At 40.2% G+C, this 19226-nt stretch overlaps 1 protein-coding gene across 1 annotated transcript; it reads right to left on the bottom strand.

Moving 5' to 3' along the window:
• Positions 1–8431: 8431 nt before the first annotated feature.
• LOC119799954 (granzyme C-like) lies at positions 8432–11587 on the bottom strand. Its single transcript, XM_038309868.1, has 5 exons — positions 11483–11587; positions 10287–10437; positions 9700–9835; positions 9277–9537; positions 8432–8662 (listed from the first exon to the last, which is right to left on the bottom strand). Exons 1-5 carry the CDS (start codon positions 11535–11537, stop codon positions 8519–8521), a joined length of 747 nt encoding a protein of 248 aa, XP_038165796.1. The 5' UTR covers positions 11538–11587; the 3' UTR covers positions 8432–8518.
• Positions 11588–19226: the final 7639 nt, after the last annotated feature.

The following is a 19226-nucleotide window of genomic DNA, read 5'->3' as shown; positions in this document are numbered from 1 at the left end:
TCCTAAACTGCTAGGGTGTCACAGAGAAATCCCTAAAGCTAGTGAAACCAAGTGACCAATGACTATGTCTACTGTCTTGTATAATTAAGTATACAAGAAATCACAAAAGCATGTATTGGTTACCTGTTTACTTTGTATTGGCATTCATCTCTCAAGCACTCGGTAAGGTTAGATCAGCACTGGCTTCCCTGCTGAGGACTTCAGCTGATTTCTTTCGGTGTTGTTTTGGATCTTTAATAGATAAACAAGAACCTTGATTAGTTTTGAGTGGTTGTTTAGAGGACTAGATCCAGGAGTGAGACAGGCAGGTGTTGCAGGAGCTCCTTCTGTTCCTTCAGCCAATAGCCACTGAGATACCAGCCCATTGGGGCGTGGTCTCTCTTTTTAAAAATGCGGCCATTTCCCTCTGCTCGCTCTCTGGCTTCCTGCTCCGCTTCTGACGACTAGGTTCCCTTCCTGATTGCGCAGAGAGCTGTTGTCTGGGATAGTGATCTGTAAGTTTTTTCCCCTTTAAATAAATAACCATTTTATTGATCATAATTCCAAACTGGTGTGGGATTGTTTGTGATTTACGCCATCATCTGGTGCCCAACATTTGGTTTTAGGACCCCTCCTTTCCCCGCTCGGCTGCCTGCTGCCAGCTCGGCTTGGCGCAAGCCCTCCCTCCCTCAGCAGCGGCCTGTGCCTTGTGCATGGAGACAGCGTTTAATATAAATTACACACAGTGGTTTTTCTTGCTGAAATTCTTTATATTTTCTCTTTACTCACCTCAGATTGACTCCAAGTCCCCACGCACCCTATCGTTTGCCTCCCCACGTGGATTTAAACTCCACAGGCCCGCACAGTCTCTGTCTGCCCTCCTGGCCTACTCTTTTCTGAGATGCTTTTAAATCTCCCTTGCAAGCGCAGTGCTTGGGTGGCGCAAACCAGCTTGCAGGCAGTTGCTGAAAAACTGCAACCCCTCAGGGCGACTCTGTCACGTGGAGGCCATACACAGCTGCGGCTTCCAGGTTGCTCTTCTTTTCCCTTGGATTCTGGGTTTCTAGTTCTGTGTATGGAATTGATTTAATTACATTTTCTTTATTGAGCAACTCGCATTTCCCAGTTTTTAACAAATACTAAGGCGGACACTGAAACAGGACCCCGTTTTAGTCAACTTTGCAGCGGTTCTAGTCGCGACTCTGCAACAGCACTACCAGCTTGATAATAGGTAATATGGCAGTTTTCGTTTCCAACGCAAATTTTACTGTTTTGTTTATTAATACATTGGACTATATCATGCAAGGTTTATATGATTATGGGGATACCTTAATTTGCTTGTTACTAGGTTTCAGTTTTATTTTCCATATTCTATCATTAAGGAAGAATAAGGCACTCGTAAGAACGATACAATCTCTACAGACTAATAATGAACAACTAGTAGAAAGGATTAAAATTATTGAAAATCAGAGGTTATCTGAACAAGTGGATACTATGACTCCATATACAAAATTGACTCCATATACAAGGGTCAAGCAAAAGATGTGGAGGTTTCCCAAAATCAAATTCTTGGTATAGGAGCATATGCTGATCCACAGGTCCAAGCACTTTACGACGAAGAAGTATTATGTCTATGTCACCAAGCAGCCTTAAATGCTTGGAATAGGATACAAGATCCAGCGAAAAGGGTCGAATCATATACCAGGATTAGGCAGGGACAGAGAGAACACGTTATCGAAATTTTGCAAAGATTAATTAAAGCTCTGGACATAGGGGTAACAGACCCAGAAGCTAGACGAATACTTCTTGAATCTCTAGCTTTTGAAAATGCAAATGTAGATTACAAAAAGATAATTGGGCCTTTAAAGTCTAGATCAGCACCTATGGATGAATGGATTCAGCATACGATGAATGTTGAGACATTTAGCTATAATGATGAATCTTGGGTAGGAGAAGCAATTTCCAAAGCAATGAGGAGACATCAAACTGCCAGGTGTTTTAATTGTGGTAAATTAGGGCATCTGCAAAGGGATTGCAGACAAAGAACTTCTAGGAATAATATCTGCTCTGGGAATGACAAAAATAGGAGACCTCGGACTTCAGGTATATGTAAGAGATGCAGTAAAGGCCAACATTGGTCCAACGAATGCAGGTCAACAACAGACAGACAAGGCAACCCGATACCATCGGGAAACCCCTTGAGGGGCCTCTCACAGGCCCCCAAGCCAACAGTGGCTCACTCATTCCCAGTCACAGTGGAGAACGTGCCTCACCAAGAAAACTAAAAGCTCCAATTTCCGCTGTAAAAAGTAATACTGGTCTAAATGACGAATTACATATGGAGAACGAGTCAAAAAATCCAGTAGGACAGAGTAAATGTATATTTTGGCAGACTTCTATTAATGATCAAAGACCAAAGCTAAGAGTCTGTATAAATGGCATTTTTATTGAAGGCTTATTAGACACAGGTGCGGATGTAAGTATCATTACTCGAGAAGCTTGGCATCCGAATTGGCCTCTTCAAGAGGTAGATGTTCAGTTCCTGGGAACTGGAACCCTATCTCGTGTAAAACAAAGCACAAGATGGGTCGAATGCATAGGGCCTGAAGGGCAAATAGGAAGACTAAGGCCATATATAGCCAATATTGCAATAAATTTATGGGGCCGTGACCTGCTACAACAATGGAATACCCAGATTAACATTCCTGCAGTCTCAGAAACTCATAATTCTGGGAAGGAGGTAGTAAAGTACCATGCACAAAGGTCACCAGCCATTCAGGCTGTACAAGAACATAAAGCAACTAACAAACCTTTAGAGGTACCAACAGCCCTACCTTTAAAATGGCTAACTGAGAAGCCAATATGGGTTAAACAGTGGCCTTTAGCTGAAGATAAATTACAGGCATTGGAACAGCTGGTACAAGAGCAACTAGATGCTCACCATATTGAGGAATCAACCAGCCCTTGGAATTCTCCTGTGTTTGTTGTAAAAAAGAAATCTGGTAAATGGAGAATGGTGACAGATCTAAGAGCTGTCAACAAGGTAATTCAACCTATGGGCCCACTACAATCTGGAATTCCTTTGCCTTCTCTATTACCAAAAGGATGGCCTCTTATAGTTATTGATTTGAAAGATTGTTTTTTCACTATACCATTACAAGAAAAGGATAGAGAAAAATTTGCCTTCACAGTGCCTACTTATAATAATTCTCAGCCTACTAAGAGATATCAATGGACTATCCTCCCACAGGGTATGCTCAATAGTCCCACATTGTGCCAATATTTTGTAAGTAAGCCATTGGAAATAATTCGTAAACAATTTCCCAAGTCAATAATTTATCATTACATGGATGACATTTTGTTATCCGATTCAAATAAAGATACTTTAGAAAGGATGCTTGAAGAAGAAAAGAAAGTCTTGCCTAAATGGGGATTACAAATTGCCCATGAAAAGATTCAAAGAGGAAATTATATTAATTACCTAGGTTACAGAATAGGGTTAGAGAAAATTAAAACACAAAAGGCACAAATTAGGAGAGACAGGTTACAGACTCTTAATGACTTCCAAAGATTGTTAGGAGACATTTCCAGTCTATGACCAGCTGTTGGGATAACACCTGGTCTAATAGTTCATTTAAACAAAACCTTAGATGGTGATAAAGATTTGAATAGTCCCAGAAAACTGACAACTGAAGCAGAAAAGGAACTGACAATGATTGAGGAAAAATTACAGGAGGCCCATGTGGATAGGGTGAACCCAAATCTTAGCTGCATTCTAGTCATATGGCCTTCCAGAATTTCTCCTACAGGGATTTTAATGCAGAGGGAAGATATTATTTTAGAGTGGATATTTATACCTAATAAACCAAGTAAAAAATTAAAAACATATGTGGAAAAGGTCTCTGAATTAATTATAAAAGGTAAGCTGAGACTTTGTCAACTAGCAGGTATAGACCCAGTAGAAATTATAGTGCCTTTTACTACTGAGGAAATAAAAAAGTTATGGGAAGACAATGAACCATGGCAAAGAGCTTGTGCTAATTTTTTGGGAGAAATTAACAGCAATTATCCCAAAAGTGATAGAATTAACCTCATAAAGAGGTTTTTGGATTTTTCCTAGAATTGTATGAGATGCTCCAATAACTGGAAACCATACATTTTATACTGATGCAAATAAATCAGGGAAAGCAGGTTACAATTCTGATGAATTGAGTAAGGTGGAACAAAGCCCTTATAATTCTGTCCAGAAGGCAGAATCATATGCCATTCTTATGGTGCTAAGGGACTTTAAAGAACCTCTAATATAGTTACTGACTCACAATATGCAGAAAGAGTTATCTTGCATATTGAAACCGCTGAATTTATACAAGATGACACAGAGTTGACTTTATTGTTTATCCAGGTACAAGACATAATCAGGAATAGGCTTTGTCCAATGTACATAACACACATCTGGTCCCATACGGATCTGCCTGGTCCTCTAGCACAAGGTAATGCTGAGATTGATCAATTATTGATTGGAAGTGTGTTGCAGGCTTCAGAATTTCATAAAAAGCATCACATCAATAGTAAAGGCCTAAAGAAAGAATTTTCCATTACATGGCAACAAGCTAAGGACATTATAAAGAGTTGTCCTACTTTTTCTTTCTATAATCAAACACCATTGCTTGCAAGGAGTAACCCAAAAGGTACCCAAAGGAATAAAATCTGGCAGATGGATGTGTTTCACCTTATGGAATTTGGTAAATTAAAATATATATACCACACCATAGACACGTATTCAGGTTTTCAATGGGCAACTGCCCTGAGCTCAGAAAAGGCTGATTCAGTAATCACACATTTAGTGGAAGTTATGGCCATCACGGGTATACCTGCCCAAATAAAGACAGACAATGGTCCAACATATGTATCGAAGAAAATGAAACACTTTTTTGATTATTATAATATAAAGCATATTACAGGTATACCAAATAATCCTACAGGTCAGGCAGTTATAGAAAAATCAAATCGTACTATAAAGGATATGCTGAACAAACAGAAAGGGATGGAAAATACCCCCAGAAATCGATTGCATAATGCTTTATTAACATTGAATTTTCTTAACGCTAATGAGAAAGGAACAACAGCGGCAGAAAGACATTGGATAATGGAAAAGTCTGCTGAACTAAATCAACTGATTTATTTCAAAGATGTGCTGACCTCTCAATGGAAGCCAGGAGATGTGCTACTTTAGGGAAGGGGTTTTGCTCTTGTTTCCACAGGAGAAGAAAAATTGTGGATACCATCAAAATTAATAAAGGTTTGATTTGAAGAGAAAAAACTTCTTGGAAAGGTGAAATGACAGCTCATCCACAATGATGATATTCATACAGGTGGTAAGAAAAACATATAGAATGAGAACAGGGTTCTGTTCTTATCTCCACAGGTAAACATTCATCTTTGAAAATTTCAAGGAACCCTGGATGTTTGAATACTGACAGATGGAAAAATAACTGCACAATAGGGACTATCAAAAAACTGAATAGGTTCCATAAGTAAAATATACTAAATCATATTTCTAAATTTATAGAGCTGGTTTGGGAGTTGGACTCTGGCTCAGTCCCTCTCTAATTCCAAACCTGTTGTTAAGAGAAAAACCCAGAGTTTCTGGAATTTCTGTCTCATGTCAAGAGTCATGATATGGGACAGAAAGAAATATGAGTTTAGAAAACATCTTTGCTTTTCTTCATATCTATCATGCCTTTCATTGAACATATGTATGTCTATTATGTCTATATGATTAATGTTTAAGATTTTTACAATGAACAATGAGTTTTTCTGCAGTGACATTTGAAGTTTCCAGGAAGAAGATGGGGCCCCATAACAACAACACCTGGTTGATATGATGTTATGATACTGATAGCACTACTACAAGACCATTTTGGGTACCAGCTGCACAACTTGGTTAGCTGAAATGATGCACATCTTGTACAACATTCTGGCCAGACCTGCACAAAATACTCAGACTATTTGCAATTTTAAAAGACATTGATCTTGAAATTTAACCATCATTTTACTTTCACAAAATCCCCCAGAAAGATCGTCACCCCCATGACAGCTGGAAGTAATTCTAGAGGACGACGTCCCCTCTCCCAGTAAAGTTTGCCTTGGGTTTAGGGACATCATTTAAGGGTTGGTTATAATTAGTATACTTTTGAGGGTTGGGGGGTTAGGGAAGGAATTTTATAAGTCAGGGATCTTTTGGGAAAAAGAGGGGGGATAATTGGATGATGGGATAATAGATTTGTAATTGTGAGTTCCTGTTTTTAGACTAATATATTGGTATTGATTCTTGTATATTGATACAAAGTTAAATTATATTGCCTACTGTATACATGCATGTTCCTACCTCTGTTTAAAATATTTTTATGTATTGATATATATTGTATTGATATATATATATATAGTATATATTTACCATATTACAGTGTACATTTCTGCCTCTGATTAAGATACTTATATATTGTTTATGTATTGATATATATTTACCATATTGCATTGTATATTTGTAAACTGTTTATATTTGGAGGTCATATTGTCTTCATTTATTGCACAGTTGTTTATTGTCTTAGTCTTTAAGTTAGGTAGGTATTGAGAATTATATAGATCAATAGTCATCTATGTTTGTCATTTATAATTAGACTAATCAGGTTCATTAGATACATCAAGATTATACTCAGTATAGATACATAATCTTCAACCTCTTCAAAGAGCTGTAGAAAAATGGCCTTTAATTTAACTCACAGTTCCATGATAGTGAGACACAATTACTCCTGGCAACACCAATCTATTCCCGAGAGAATGTTGGGCACCAAAGACACTCCACGTGGAGCCTTTCTTCTTGGCAGAACTGGCTTTTGGACAAAGAAATATCCATACCTCAACCACTGACAGATACAGAGTATCCATAAATGGATAAAACAGGACTGTCATATCTTGCCAAGACAGGGTAAGATAGTTTTGAAAAGTTTCTTGCCTTTGAAAATGGTATGTCAGTTATGTGACAAACTTAACTTAGCCAAAGTTGGTTTCTTCAATGCTGGGGTTGAAGACTATATAAATGTAGTTACTTTCTTCTCATGACTTGGCCAAGTTATTTATAATATAAGACATAAGCTAGTTAGAATAGGGTATTTGTACTTATTGTATATAATTTCGTAGTATGTTTAGAACTCTCTTACTTAAACAAAAGGGGGAGGTGTTGCAGGAGCTCCTTCCGTGCCTTCAGCCAATAGCTGATGAGATACCATTGAGGTGTGGTCCCTCCTTTGAAAAAGCAGCAACTGCCCTCCGCTTGCTCTATGGCTTCTGGCTCTGCTTCCGGCGACTAGGCTCCCTCCTGATTGCACAGAGGGCTGTTGGCTGGGACAGCAATCTGTAAGTTTTTCCCCTTTAAATAAATAACCATTCTATTAATCATAATTCCAAAGTGGTGTGGGATTGTTTGTGACTTACGCCTTCACCCAAACAACATCATCAATCAGGAACAAGGTGCTCAAATACATAAGCCTAGAGGGGACATAGTCACCAAAAATCACCACAGAAAGGTGGCATAGGACACAAATGCAGAACAGAAGCTCTATATTCGATAAGTCCCCAGAAAATGGTGCTGGCAGATGTTTGACATAGTACAGAACAATGGGATTCCCCAGCATGAACCAGAAGACCTTGTGTTCTTGTGTCTGGTCTGTGTTTTCCGGGGCTTGGTGGACAGCAATGTGCTGGGGAAGCAGAGAAGTTCAGTCTTGTTGAATTGAAGTACTTCCTTCCTCAGATACAGAACATCAGTACAGATGTTAGGGGAGCCCAGTAAGCTCTATGCAAACAGTGAGGGCTGAGAGATAATACCATGGATTAGAGGAATCTCAAGCAGTCTGTGTTTAAGGCATTTAATGCCTCTGATTCTACTCCAATATGTGCTCAAGGGAGCAAAGCAAGGGGGCTTTGAACACCTTCACCATGCAGCTGTGGGAGGAGCCCAGGGGTTTCTCTCCAGGGGGAGTCTGAGCATGGGCTCATCTTTTGTATGAAATGCCACCAAGTTACTGGTTGGAGATGAGATGTCATTGAGGTCACTTGCTCAAGGAATCCTAGGCTCAGATCAGGCTCCCTTCTTCAGTACCCATGGTGCTTTCTCTCTCCTTTCTTCCATATGATGCAGAGAAGGAAGAGTTTTCCCTGAGACCCAAGACAAGAGACACCCACACTCAGCTTTGAGCCAGTCACAAGGGCAGGTAGTGTACAGTGGGACAAGTTAAAAGGAGCTGCTTAGTGGCCTCACCTGAGCTTTGGGCAAGGTGTGTGTATAGAGTTAGGGTGAACAGGGTGCAAAAGTGTGACATTGGCTGGCTAAGCACAGAGAAAATCCCTGTGATATGAAACCAGTCTTTTAATTCTGCAAAGAGATCTTTATTGAGATGCCGACATCTGTCCTAAGACAATCCTGGACTCTGCCTTAGGGAAGATGATGAGTCAGGTAGGGATCTGGTTTGCTCTGTACTTAGCTGCGTTTCATCATTTCCTCTATCCAGGATAAGAAACTTGACACTCTGGTGAAGACACATGGAGCTGAACCATTTTTAGGCCCAAAGGAGACAATGCCTGCAGCTCTGTTTTTACACACGAGAGGTCCTCCAGAATCCCCCTGTGAAAGAGAAGGGTCACAGAGGACTGAGTTGTTGTTCACCCTAGTCCAAGCCTCCCACTCATGTCAAGGATCCTCTCCAAGGTATATGAAATGTGTGTTGAGAGAAATGGAAGGCAGGCTTGGGATCCTGGGGTTCCCATTCTGATTGTGGACTGTTTTAGGGCTTCACCTCTCTCCTGAAAACAGGCTCCACCCTTTTCCCACTGTGATCCACTATCTATGAAGGTGTGTGGGACCTTCAGCTCCAGACCATTGTTTAAGAACATGCATACAGGTGAGGGAGCTTGATGTGAGCATGGAGGACCTGTCCATTGACAAATGTGGGTGCCTGCTCTGAGGAGACCCCTGCTTATGATGATGACACACAGAGGGAGCTCTGCTTTCTAAAGCCTGGGCATGGGAGTCAGGAGGGTTGTGCAAATCCTGCTTTATTCCATGCCTTCACCATGGCTTCTTGTCAGCTCTAAGGCTCAACTTAGTTACTGTGACTGCTGTTCCCAGAGAATAAGATAATGACCAATGTGGAAAAGAGACCCTTGATGTTTGGTCCCTAGGTTTCAGATTTCTTTTCTCCTCCCATGGAGCCCAGAGAGAAAGACAATCCAACTTACCGTAAAGGAAGCTCGCTTGATCTTTGGGTCCCCCACACAGATCGCAGTGGCTTTGTTGTAACGATGAGGAAAACGGGACTCACACACCTGATCCCTCTGGACTCTCAGCTCCACTGCATGCAATGTATCTGGGAATTTACCCATTGGATCCAACATTCCCCAACCAGCCACATAGCACACGTCCCCTGGCTTCACATGGAAATTACTTTTGTGCAGCCTGAGGGGCCTCACAGCTCTAGTCCTCTTTGCCTTCCTCTCCAGCTGTGGGGGAAGAAGAAGGAGAGAGCAGCTCAGCCAGGAGCCTGGTGCCTGGGACCGTTTGAAAGCCAGGATGTCAGAAAAATAAAGAACAGAATGAGAGGAGGAGGGGGGGGCAATTTCTGCAGGAAGCAGAGCACACAGAGCTGTGCTCCCAGGTCTTACCTTGAAGAGCATGATGTCACTAGAATCATCATTAGGATTGTAGTCTGGGTGTGGGATAGCTTTAGCCACAGGGATAATCTGCTGGGTCTTTTCCCGGATGCTGATGTTGTGGGCTCCTAGAATGACACTCATTGAGCTGCAGAGAGCAGAGTGCAGGTGAGAGATGTGGAGTGAGAGAGGACACAGTGCAGGAGCTGCGAGAGGCTGGGTGGGCAGGGTGGGGCTCTAATTGTGGGGACTGAGGAGACAGAAGGTCCTCAGCGTGTGAACCACTGATCCTTCCTTTACAAGAACACTAGACTCCTGGGAACTTGCTCTTGTTTCCAGGCAATACTCCAAAGTTTGCATTGACTCTTATGTGCACTTTCAACCTCAACCACTGCTGTAGTCTGACCAGTGTAGTTGCTTTCAACTCAACTGTGCTGCTGCCTCTGAACTCTCACCCTTTGACCTCAAAGTTTCCCTGATGACAGACTTCCATTGTCACAGCCCTGCCCTCCAGTGAGCTCTCACATGAGCATCCATGAGCACAAGATGGAAACTAGTCTTGGGGACTCAGAAAGCACAGCATAGCTCCTTCTCCTCACCTTCCCCTGCAGTGAGCAGCTGTCAGCACGAAGTTCTCTTTCACCAGGAAGCCTCCGCAGAGACCACTTGTCCCTTCATCTTTCACAAATGAAATAAATGCCATGTAGGGGCGGGAGTGGGGCTTGACCTCATGGCCCCCAATGATCTCCTCTGAAAGAAAAGGTGAGAATATGGAGTGTCTGGGAGCAGGAGATGATGTAGAAGAGAAGAACAAGGGAGGTGTAATGAGGTGAGATCTACAGTTCCCCAAGACTGTTGTGGACAGAATTCCTTGCACTTAGAATGATCTTTTTTGAATCTGAAGCATCAGTGCCCTGTTCTGAGAAGGGATGGGTAGGACTTGTCCTCCAGCCCCTGCTTTACAAATACATGGAGGAACAAACTTCTTTCTTTATGTTGCTAGAGGCCAAGGGGATCCTGAGTGGCTTATGTTAGTCTTTCTTGGGTAATAGGTCTCCGGATGCCTCTCCTGTCTTGATTTCTTCTCAGTTCGTCACCTTTTACCCCAAGGTCTTTAGAGAGGGATTTTCTAAAGTTCTCCTCTTCTGGTGCCCATCATATCCTATGTTCTCCGTAAATAATTAGCTGCATGGAAGAATGATTTTTACTTAGCTGGAGGGCTGGTGGCTCAGAGCTCAAGGGAATAAGAGCCTAGGGGATATTGTAGGATTCCGCTGGTATAATGGCAGTAGCTGGGGACCTGAAGAAAGAAGTGGAGGGCCAAGCAAAACCATACTGCAAAGGAAATGGAGTGTACAACACAGGCATCTTGTCACCCTGCGCCTCTAGATTTAGTAGACTGAGGGTGGAGATTGATAACTAATGCTAATATTCTACAACTGATGGGCTTACATCATTGCTGACTGGTCATAAAAGTTGCCCTGAGTCTGGGCTCAAGTAGAGTTAATGATATACACTTAGTAATTTTGCATTCTCTTCTTCATCTCTTTCTTGGGATGATCTGCTCTCTAGAGGACAGGAAGAGCAGGGAGAAGCTAGTGTCCTCTGAGAACACCGCCCTTCTTCAGACCTTGATGAGGATCTAGCCAGTGACTGGCTTCCAGGTCTGCGTTGGTCTGGGACCTGAGGTTCAGGAAGCTCCTGCTTCAATGCAGGAAGTTCGTGACCAGAGCTGGGCAGAGACTCCACAGGGGTATTATGGGATGGAATCTCTGGGACAGGGGTGTTCACTCACCTGCACCAGCTCCAAGCGGCAAAAGAAATGTCAGGAGTATCAAGGCTGCTGCCATCTCCTTACCAGGCTGCTCAGGTTGGGGGAGGGCAGAGTGGACACAGCCCTTGAAGGACAAAGGAGGTGAATGCTCAGTGACCTCACAGGCATTTTAAACCTGTGCCCCTCTGCTCTGATTGGCTCTATTAGCTAAGGCAGTTTCCATGTTTGGGTAAAAATCACACAGTCACCACATTGACATCCTCTGAGCTAATCCTGTATAAAGACCAGGAAAGGGGGGTGTTAAGGTTGTGGTTGAGGAGGGCCTGAGACCCCAGGAAGTCCACTGTGCCTTCACTGAGACAAAAGTGTGGCTTTTCTTATCTCTTACATGTTTTTTCATTCTGGTAAGATCTTTTCCTAATTTCTTTGTTTTTTTTTCTTTCTACCTTTCATTTAAAAAAATAATGCTTACACACAATTTACCACAAAATAGCTATAGCACTACATATACACAGAGGGTTAGAGATTACTTATTAAAAGCTGATATTCCACTATATATGGCTAGGCAGAGTTTCAGTACCTCTTCTTATTAACGTCTGAGACTTCTGATCATACTGAGGAACCATCTGTTGGAATAGTCTGATGAGTTAATCTTCATGCTCTCTCACTCTCCTAAACGGCTAGGGTGTCACAGAGAAATCCCTAAAGCAAGTGAAACCAAGTGACCAATGACCATGTCTACTGTCTTGTATAATTAAGTATATGAACAAATCACAATAGCATGTATTGGTTACCTGTTTATTTTGTATTGGCATTCATCTCTCAAGCAGTCAGTAAGGTTAGATCAGCAATGGCTTCCCTGCTGAGGACTTCATGGATTTCCTACATTGTTGCTTTCCATTGTTCATAGATAAACATGAACCTTGATTAGTCTTGAGTGGTTGTTTAGTGGACTAGATCCAGGATTGAGACAGACAGGGTCCCAGCTCTTGGAGAGGCTGCTAAGGACTGGAGTGAGCTGAGGACCTGAGCTTAGGGCATGTGATGGGGAGAGCTGTGTGAGATCAGCTCTGGGAGTTGAGACAGGCTGGCCTTGCCCTAAGAACAGAACAGTGGGGTGTACGTGTGTGTGTGTGTGTGTGTGTGTGTGTGTGTGTGTGTGTGTGTGTGTATGTGTGTGCGTGTGTGTGTGTGTGTGTGTGTGTTTAAGCACACACATCCATAACAACCACAGAGCAACCCGGGTCCTGCTTTATCACCACAGCTTTAAGATTTTCAGAGATTTTTGAATTTCCTCCTTTCATACTTGGTGTACATAGAGGCATTCTTGTCCTAGCTGTGAATTGCAGTCTGGATATTAACTAGATCTAAGTACATCCAGTACATGGTTTGGAACTTTGTGGCATTTCTGGGCCACAGTGAAGGGATAACTGTTTCGGGATACACATTAATATACAAGATATAATGAAAAATAATTACTCCCTGAAAAGGAATTATATATAAATAATATATTATCTGAACATATAGGTATGCAATAAAATCATTACAGAATATAATAATTTAATTATGTGTTACCCAGTTGGGGGAAATCTTTTAAAACCATGGAGTACGCTCAAATTTTGTAATATCTAATAAAGAAATTGAACAATCTAAGTAGTAGTATTTATTTTTGTGTGATTTCATCCCTACAGTAAGAAGAGCATGGTGGCAAACCCCTTTAATGCTAGCACTTGGCATGCAGAGGCAGAAAGATCTCAGTGAGTTCACGGCCTACCTGGTCTATATAGTGAGTTTCAGGATGCACAAGGCCATATCTATGGGCCCTCTACACTCTGGAATTCCTCTGCCTTCCCTACTACCAAAAGGATGACCTCTTATAGTTATTGATTTGAAAGATTGTTTCTTCACTATACCTTTAAAGAAAAGGATAGAGAAAATTTTGCCTTCACAGTGACTACTTATAATAATTCTCAGCCTACTAGGAGATATCAATGGACTATCCTCCCACAGGGAATGCTCAATAGCCCTACATTTTGCCAATACTTTGTAAGTCAGCCATTGGAAATAATATGTAAGCAATTTCCTAAGTCTATAATTTATTATAACATGGATGTTATTTTGCTATCTGATCAAACATGGATACTTTAGGAAAGATGTTTGAAGAAGTGAAGAAAGTTTTGCCAAAATGGGGATTACAAAGTGCTCCTGAGAAAAATATAGAGAGGGGATTCTGTCAATTATCTGGGTTATAAAATAGGCTTGCAGAAAATTACATTATAAAAGGCACAAATTAGGAGAGACTGGTTGTGGACTCCTAATGACTTTCAAAGATTGTTAGGAGATATTTCCAGTCTATGACTGGCTGTTAAGAAAACACCTGATCTAATAATTGATTTAAACAAAACCTCAGATGGTGATAAAGATTTAAAAAAATCACAGAGAATTAACAGCTGAAGCAGAAAAAGAATTGAAAATTGTTGAGGAAAAATTACAGGAGGCACATGTGGATAGGGTGAATCCAAATCTTAGTTGTGTTCTAGTCATATTGCCTTCCAGAATTTCTTCTACAGAAATTTTAATGTAGAGAGATGATATTATTTTGGAATGAATCTTTTTACCATATAACCAAGTAAAAAATTAAAAACATATGTGGAAAAAGTCTCTGAATTAATTATAAAAGGTAAATTGAGATTTCATGAATTAGCAGATATAGACCTAGCAGAGATTATAGTGCCTTTCACTACTGAAGAAATAAAAATGTTATGGGCAGACAGTGAACCCTGGCAAAGGGCTTGTGCTAATGTTTTGGGAGAAATTAATAGCAACTATCCCAAAAGTGATATACTTAACCTTATAAAGAGAACTTCTTGATTTCTTCCCCGAATTGTACATGATGCTCTAAAAACTAGAGCCCATACATTTTATACTGATGCAAATAAATCAGGGAAGTCTGGTAACAAATCAGAAGAATTGAGTAAGGTGGAAGAAAGCCCTTACAATTCTGTCCAGAAAGGAGAATTATATGCTATTCTCATGGCTAAGAAATTTTAAAGAACCTCTTAATATAGATATTGATTCACAATAAGCAGAAAGAGTTATCTTCCATATTGAAACCACTGAATTTATACAAGACAATATATAATTGACTCCATTATTTATCCAGGTGCAAGACATAATCAGGAATAGGCTTTGTTCTATATACATAACACACAACCCATCCCACATGGGTCTGCCAGGTCCTCTAGCACAAGGTAATGCAGATATTGATCAATTATTGCTTGGAAGCGTGTTGCGTGCCTCAGAATTTCATAAAAAACATCACGTGAAGCCGGGCGGTGGTGGCGCACGCCTTTAATCCCAGCACTCGGGAGGCAGAGGCAGGCGGATCTCTGTGAGTTCGAGACCAGCCTGGTCTACAAGAGCTAGCTCCAGGACAGGCTCTAAAGCTGAAGAGAAACCCTGTCTAGAAAAACAAGAAAAAAAATCACGTCAATAGCAAAGGTTTAAAGAAAGAGTTTTCTACAACTAAGGTGATTATGAAGAGATACCCCACTTGCTATTTCTAAAAGCAAACAACGTTGCTTGCAGGAAGTAACCCAAAGGGTACTCAAAGAAATGAAATATCAGTGTATGCGGCACATCTATTTCACAATGGAAGCCATGAAATCCAGAAGGTCTTGGATAGATTGCTGCAGACACTAAGAGAACACGGATGCAAGCTCAGACTACTATACCCAGCAAAGCTTGAATTCACAATTGATGGAGAAAACAAGATATTCCAGGACAAAAACAGATTTAAACAATACATAGCCACAAATCAAGAATTACAGAAAATACTAGAAGGAAAACGACAAACCAAGGAAGCCAACAACACCTATAATAACACAAGCATCTGTCAACCCTCCACCAGCACAACTCAAAGAAAGGGAAACACACAAACACTACCACCAGAAAAAAATAACCCAAGTTAACAACCGCTGCTCATTAATATCACTTAATAACAATGGACTCAATTCAACTATAAAAAGGAACAGGTTAAGAGAATGGATATGAAAACAGGATCCAACATTCTGCTGTTTATAAGACACACAACGCTAACTCAAAGACAGACACTACCTCAAAGTAAAGGGTTGGGAAAAGGTATTCTAATCAAATGGACCAAAGAAACAAGTGGGTATGGCTATACTAAATCTAACAAAATTGATTTTAAACTAAAATCAATCAGAAGAGATGGAGGACACTTTATACTCATAACAGGAATAATTTATCAGGATGAAGGCTCAAATCCTGAATATCTATGCCCCTAATACAAAAGCACCCACATATGTAAAAGAAACATTACTAGAATTCAAAGCATACATCATACCCCACACTCTAATAATAGGAGATTTCAACACTCCTCTCTCACCAATGGACAGGTCAACCAGACAGAAACTTAACAGAGAAATAAGAGAACTAACAGATGTAATGAACCAGATGGACTTAACAGACATCTGTAGAACATTCCACCCAAACAGAAAAGAATATACCTTCTTCTCAGCATTGCAAGGAACCTTCTCAAAAATTGATCACATAATTGGTAACCAAGCAAACATCCATGGATACAAAGTAATTGTAGTAACCACCTGTGTACTATCGGATCACCATGGAATAAAGTTAGAATTTAACAACAATTCTAACCCCAGAAAGCCTATAAACTCATGGAAACTATTGAACCACCCTGGGTCAAGGAAGAAATAAAGAAATTAAAGTCTTCCTTGAATTCACTGAAAATAAATATATGACATACCTAAACCCAAACCTATGGGACACTATGAAAGCAGTGATAAGAGGAAAGTTCATTGCACTAAGTGCCCACATGAAGAAAATGGAGAAAGCTCACATTACAAACTGAACAGCACAGCTGAAAGCTCAAGAAAAAAAAGAAGAAGACTTGCCCATGAGGAGGAGAAGACTGGAAATAATCAAACTGAGGGCTGAAATCAACAAAATAGAAACACAGAAAACAATCCAGAAAATCAATGAAACAACAAGCTGGTTCTTTGAGAAAATCAACAAGACTGACAAACCCCTATCCAAACTAATCAAGTGACAGAGAGAGAACATGCAAATTAATAAGATCAGAAATGAAAAGGGGTACATAACCACAGACACAAAGAAAATTCAGAGAATAATTAGATCTTACTACAAAAGCCTGTATGCCACAAAACTGGAAAATGTAAAAGAAATGGACATTTTTTAGATAATTACCATATTCCATAATTAAATCAAGACCAGGTGAACAATTTAAATGGACCTGTAAGTCGCAAGGGATTAGAAACTGTCGTCAGAAACCTCTCTACCAAAAAAAGCCCTGGACCAGATGGTTTCAATGCAGAATTCTACCAAAACTTCCAAGAAGAGCTAATGCCTATACTCCTTAATGTGTTTCACAAAATAGAAACAGTCATTGCCAAACTCCTTTTATGAAGCTACAGTTACCCTGAGACCAAAACCACACAAAGACTCAACTAAGAAAGAGAATTACACACCAATCTCACTCATGAACATCGATGCAAAAATTCTCAATAAATACTGGCAAACCGAATCCAAGAACACATTAGAAAAATTATACATTATGATCAAGTAGGCTTCATCCCAGACATGCAGGGCTAGTTCAACATTCAAAAATCTACAAATGGAATCCATCATATAAATAAACTGAAGGAAATAAACCATATGATCATCTCATTAGATGCTGAAAAAGCCTTTGACAAAATTCAACACCCCTTCATGATAAAGGTCTTGGAGAGATTAGATGTTCATTCCTAAATATAATAAAAGAAATATACAACAAGCCAACAGCTAACATCAAATTAAATAGAGAGAAACTCAAAGTCATTCCACTAAAATCAGGAACAAGACAAGGCTGTCCACTCTCTCCATACCTCTTCAATATAGTGCATGAAGTTCTAGCATAACAATAAGACGAAATAAGGAGATCAAGGAGATTCGAATTGGAAAGGAAGAAGTTAAACTTTCGTTATTTGCAGATGATCTGATAGTGTACATAAGTGACACCAAAAACTCTACCAAAGAACTCCTACAGCTGATAAATACCTTTACTAATATGGCAGGATACAAGATCAACTCCAAAAAAATGAATTGCCCTCCTATAGACTAAGAACAAAGAAGCAGAGAGGGAGTACAGAGAGACATCACCTTTCAAAATAGCCACAAATAACATAAAGTATCTTGGGGTAACTCTAACCAAGGAAGTGAAAGATCAGTTTGACAAGAACTTTAAGTCTTTGAAGAGGGTACCAGAAAATGGAAGAATCTCCCATGCTCTTGGATTGGGAGGATCAACATAGTAAAAATGGCAATTCTACCAAAAGCAATCTATAGATTCAATGCAATCCCCATCAAAATCCAAACAAAATTTTTCACAGACCTTGAGATAACAATAATCAACTTTATATGGAAAAACAAAAAACCCAGGATAGCCAAAACATTCCTATACAATAAAAGTACTTCCAGAGGCATTACCATCCCTGACTTCAAAATCTTTTACAGAGCTACAGTAATGAAAACAGCTTGGTATTGGCACAAAAACAGAGATATTCACCAATGGAATCAAATCGAAGACCCAGATATTGATCCACAAACCAATGAACACCTGATTTTTGACAAAGAAGCTAAAATTATACAATGGAAGAAAGAGGGCATCTTCAACAAATGGTGCTGGCAGAACTGGATGTCAACCTGTATAAGAATGAAAGTAGATCCGTTTCTATCACCATGCACAAAACTCAAGTCCAAATGGATTAAAGGCCTCAATATAAATCTGACCACACTGAACCTGATAGAAGACAAAGTGGAAGTAGTCTGCAACACATGTGCACAGGAGACCACTTCCTACATATAACCCCAGTAGCACAGACAATATGAGCAACAATGACTAAATGGAACCTCCTGAAACTGAGAAGCTTCTGTAATGCAAAGGACACTGTCATTAAGACAAAAAGGCAACCTACTGAATGCGAGAAGATCTTCACCAACCCCGCAACAGACAAAGGTCTGATCTTTGAAATATATAAAGAACTCATGAAACTAGACATTAAAATTCTAATTAACCCAGTTAAAAATGGGGTACTGAGCTGAACAGAGAATTCTCAACAGAAGAAGTTCAAATGAACAGAAGACACTTGAGGTCATGCTCAACCTCCTTAGCGATCAGGGAAATGCAAATCAAGACAACTTTGAGACACCATCTTATACCTGTCACAATGGCTAAAATCAAAAACACCAATGATAGCCTATGCTGGAGAGGGTGTGGAATAAGGGGAACACTCATCTATTGCTGGGGGCAATGCAAACTTGTGCAACCACTTTGGAAATTAGTATGGCGGTTTCTCAGGAAACTGGAATGAACCTACCTCAGGATCCACCAACTCCACTCTTAGGAATATACCCAAGAGATGCACAATCATACTCCAAAAGCATTTGTTCAACTATGTTCATAGCAGCACTATTTGTAATAGCCAGAACCCGGAAACAACCTAGGTGCCCCTCAATAGAAGAATGTATAAAGAATGTGTGGCACATATTCACTTTAGAGTTCTACTCAGTGGTAAAAAAAAAACAATGACATCTTTAATTTGCATGCAAATGGATGGAAATATAAAACACTTTACTGAGTGAGATAACCCAGACCCAAAAAGAGGAATATAGTATGTACTCACTCATTAGTGGATTCTAGCCATAAACAAAGGACATTGAGCCT

The sequence above is a fragment of the Arvicola amphibius genome, chromosome 13 (assembly GCF_903992535.2).
Source record: "Arvicola amphibius chromosome 13, mArvAmp1.2, whole genome shotgun sequence".
Taxonomy (NCBI): domain Eukaryota; kingdom Metazoa; phylum Chordata; class Mammalia; order Rodentia; family Cricetidae; genus Arvicola; species Arvicola amphibius.
The sequence above is the reverse complement of the archived record's forward strand: the minus strand, read 5'-3'. Positions and strand labels throughout refer to the sequence as shown.